This window comes from Triticum dicoccoides, chromosome 7B, assembly GCF_002162155.2.
Source record: "Triticum dicoccoides isolate Atlit2015 ecotype Zavitan chromosome 7B, WEW_v2.0, whole genome shotgun sequence".
NCBI classification, from domain to species: Eukaryota; Viridiplantae; Streptophyta; class Magnoliopsida; order Poales; family Poaceae; genus Triticum; species Triticum dicoccoides.
Window position 1 is genome coordinate 660,194,407 of NC_041393.1, and position 3,630 is coordinate 660,198,036.

At 49.0% G+C, this 3,630-nt stretch overlaps 1 protein-coding gene across 1 annotated transcript; it reads right to left on the reverse strand.

The window, feature by feature from the left end:
* Positions 1-409: 409 nt before the first annotated feature.
* On the reverse strand, positions 410-1,810 carry LOC119339311 (auxin response factor 13-like). Its single transcript, XM_037611422.1, has 2 exons — positions 854-1,810; positions 410-770 (listed from the first exon to the last, which is right to left on the reverse strand). Exons 1-2 carry the CDS (start codon positions 1,808-1,810, stop codon positions 615-617), a joined length of 1,113 nt encoding a protein of 370 aa, XP_037467319.1. The 3' UTR covers positions 410-614.
* Between the last annotated feature and the right edge of the window lie 1,820 nt (positions 1,811-3,630).

The following is a 3,630-nucleotide window of genomic DNA, read 5'->3' on the forward strand; positions in this document are numbered from 1 at the left end:
TATGGACTCGGACTACATTGTGAGAAAAAACATCAGCAGACGATAATATGAAACATCCCAATCAAAGAAATGGAATCTGAACGATGAAAGGAGGCACATAACGTTACTGTGTTAGAATGTGAAACATAAAAGGCACAGAATGGACAATGATAGGAGTCACGTTACAGTGTTTAACGAACAAACCTCAATTTCGGTTATGGGGAGCGACTGAACATGCGAAAAAGCATTGACAAGATCAGTTAAGACAAACTCAAACAAGGTGATTGTCGCCTCTCAGGGGTTCACCAAGCATAATTGGTGTCATCGATCGCTGAACATATACAAGCCTGAATATCAAACACAAAAAGGCACATAATGGACAAAAACCAAAGAAAAACCACAGCATGGACATAATGATTCATCTCCGAAACATCCCAGATTCAGATAATTAACATGTGTATCAACAAGAACAACATCAAAATATCACTTGCAGGATTAGTATCACCAAACCAACCGCGTCAATCAAAGGAGGAAATAGCCGCAAATCCTAGCAAGAATGCAAATCAGTTCTACTTTCAATACACCTCCCTTCACACAGCAGACTATCCAAGGCGTTTAAATTCAGAAATTGCATGCTAATGCACATGGCTTGCCGTCGATGGGTCTCCAGACTGTGGGGCAGGTGTAGCAGCAACCTTCTGCTTCTTGAGCGGAGGAGCATTGTCTCCAGGCACCACCTCGACATCCCAGGCATTGGTCGGCGAAGAGGTGGACGACTGGCCCCAAACGACCTGCACAAAGATTCAGATTTAGACCCAAATTGCAATGCAATGCAACTGAATCTCCCAAATCAATCTATGCTCACGATACATACCTCCAGGCTTCGCCATCCGGAGATTGGCTGGTGGACAGCAGTGATCACGCCCGTTGCCGGCTGGGGGATTTGATCGGCGATGGGGTGTAACTGAAGCTTCCTAGCCCGCACCTGCATACCGGCCTCCCATTTGACGCCGACAGCCCGGTCCAGCTCCCACCGCGGCACCACGAACAGCCCGGTTTCCTTGTGTGGGTAATAGGTCACTTGGAATTGCCCTTGTCCAGCGGGGGCGGCTGCGGCTGTGGCTGCTTCATTGATTTCTTCTTGCAGAACCAGCGGCGGCGCCAAGAGGCGGTCTTCCTCTGCTTCGGGCGTGTCCAAGGAGCTACGTAGCTCAATGAAGAAGGCACCATCTTCGACCCGGCGCAGTAGAAAGAGGGGGTTCCCTGACTTGGGCCTCTTTGCTTCCACGAATGTGGGCCAGCCGCGGCGGAGGAAGTGCATCTGCCGACCACCTTTGTGTGAGTGGGTGAAGTTCCAGGTTCCGGCCTTGATATCGAACATCACCAGGTCCTGCTCTTGCTGGTCGACGGCAAGGTCGGGGAAGATAGATGCAGTTGCCTTGGGGACGACCAATCCTGACTCTCTGATATCCGAGTGGGTCAACTTCTTGAATGCGTAGAGGAACAGGTCCCCGGCGGGAGCGGGCGCACCGCCTTGGGGTTCGTCGGGAGCGGGGGAGAGGATGATGCTGGCGTACGGAGCGTGAGCGACGGTGCGAACCTCGACGGAGACGATTGTGCAGGAGGCGTAAGGATTGGTGGGGTCGGCGGCCGGCGGAGCGCCGAGGCTGTCGGCCCACTGCTCGTGGTGGCCGCGGGAGAAGTAGCACACGCGGGTTCCGGCGGCGGGGAGGCGCGAGAGATCGACGGCGGCATACATCCAGGCGTCGTCTTTTAGGGCTGGGAGCGGGTCGCCGTTGCCGCCGCCGAGGCCGCCGAGGAGAAGGGACATCCTTGCTTGATTGGCGGCGCGGGCGATGTGAAGGGGCTGGCTGTCTGGGTGGGTGGGAGTGGGATTGGACTTGGAGAAGAGAAGGGGCTGGCCAGCGACGGGACGTCTTTTTGACGCAGAGCTCGCCCGACTGGGCCGGCCCATTCAGGTTGAACCGGAAATAGCGGTCGGGCCGAAAATGGCGCTCACAAGAGATACATAGTGGGCGGCCTAGCAAACGGCTGAAAAAACATAAAATGAGCTTCGACGGTGGTCTCCCGCTTCTCATGCACAACTTCAGCTTGACGAAGATGCAAGGCTATGTACAGAGGCGGACCACGAAAAAAAATAAGGTCGGGCGAAGTCTCACTAAGATTTTTCTTTATGCGAATCAAAGGAGTCAATACACACTCACAATGCAAACTAGAAGCGAATAACCAAATACAATGAAATTGTAGACATGTTTCAATAGGAAAACAACCTAAAACATACCGATAATGAAGCATTTAATGGCGTCTAGAAGACCCACGCAATGGCAGTGCCCTACCCTCCTTTTGAAAATCTTCCTTAATTTTACCAAGATCAATACTTTTGAAGATCTCTCGCTCAATGTAACACACCATCAAGTCATTAAGCCAGCCATCAGACATCTTGCTGCGCAACTTAGTCTTGATGATTTTCATTGATGAGAAGGCTCTTTCAACTGTTGCTCTTGAAATGAGACACTTACAATTTTAGATGCATGCATGTTTACATGAACAAAATATATCGAGCAGGCTAGATACATATAGCGTGATCCATCACATACCTGAACAATATTTTTGATCCTTCTTTTGCAATAGTAGAGACAAATCATTTGTCATGCGAAGGATTTTTAGCATCATCTTCAGGATGAACACAAAGCTAAAAGTCTCCATTTGATGAACCAAACCTCCTGCCCTACATGGAACACGCACATCATCCTCAACAATGCCCAAAACCTCTGTGACTGCATCCCACATTGATTCAATGCGAGATAAGGTTGTGTAATGAGAGCCCCATCTTGTATCTCCAGGTTTGACCAAGGATGTTTCTTGATTTTTTTCCTCTTCCCATCGGCATCTCACCACTCTTTTTGCTTGTCAAGCAATTTATCCTTCCTCTTGCAAGATGAAGTACTGAGATTAGCATCTTCCATTTCTATTTGGGGGGAAAGTGCAACTAGTTGGTCGAGTTGCACCCATTCGTATATAAGCAAATCTAACATCATCTCTAATGTTGGGGGCAAATCTATCAAGTGGAATGCGAAGTCCAGGATCACCATTTATGTAATCTCCACTAAAAACAGATATACCTTCAACTCCATGAACTTCAACATTTTCTTCCACTATAGCTTCAAGAGGATCTGTAGTTTGTTCTTCCACTTGTTCAGTTTGCATCAAATTTTCATGCTCTACTTCCACCGAACTCACTTGATCTTGATGAGTGGCATGTGCGGAAACATTGACACTTTCACGGGTACTTGGGTTCAATTTCGAGCTGTTGCCACTACCAAGCACTTCATAATATCTTTTCAAATCTGCAATTCACAACGAGAGTGTTCACAACATTAATATGTCACTACAATCTGCTTGAATTTGAGGCTTTCAAGCTACTGTTAAAATTTGCTACAAAATTACTGGAAATTTGAGAAATTACCTCCTCCCCTTTCCTTTGGATTTCCTACTGCCTTCCTCTTCCTTTCCATCTTCGGGCAATCTGGCCGTGACTGCGCCGGCCGGACTCAGAAGTGGCCGGACGGCCGGACGGCCGGACTGCTGGTTCTGCTGCTAGGCGCCTAGCCCCGGTTGGAGATGTCGCTT

What these genes read in the sequence shown, in the direction of transcription:
- LOC119339311 (XM_037611422.1), bottom strand. Translation starts at nt 1,810, where the DNA reads ATGTCCCTTCTCCTCGGCGGCCTCGGCGGCGGCAACGGCGACCCGCTC. An exon ending in CCGGATGGCGAAGCCTGGAG is followed by an intron (nt 771 to 853) that starts GTATGTATCGTG and finishes ATCTTTGTGCAG; the next exon opens with GTCGTTTGGGGCCAGTCGTC.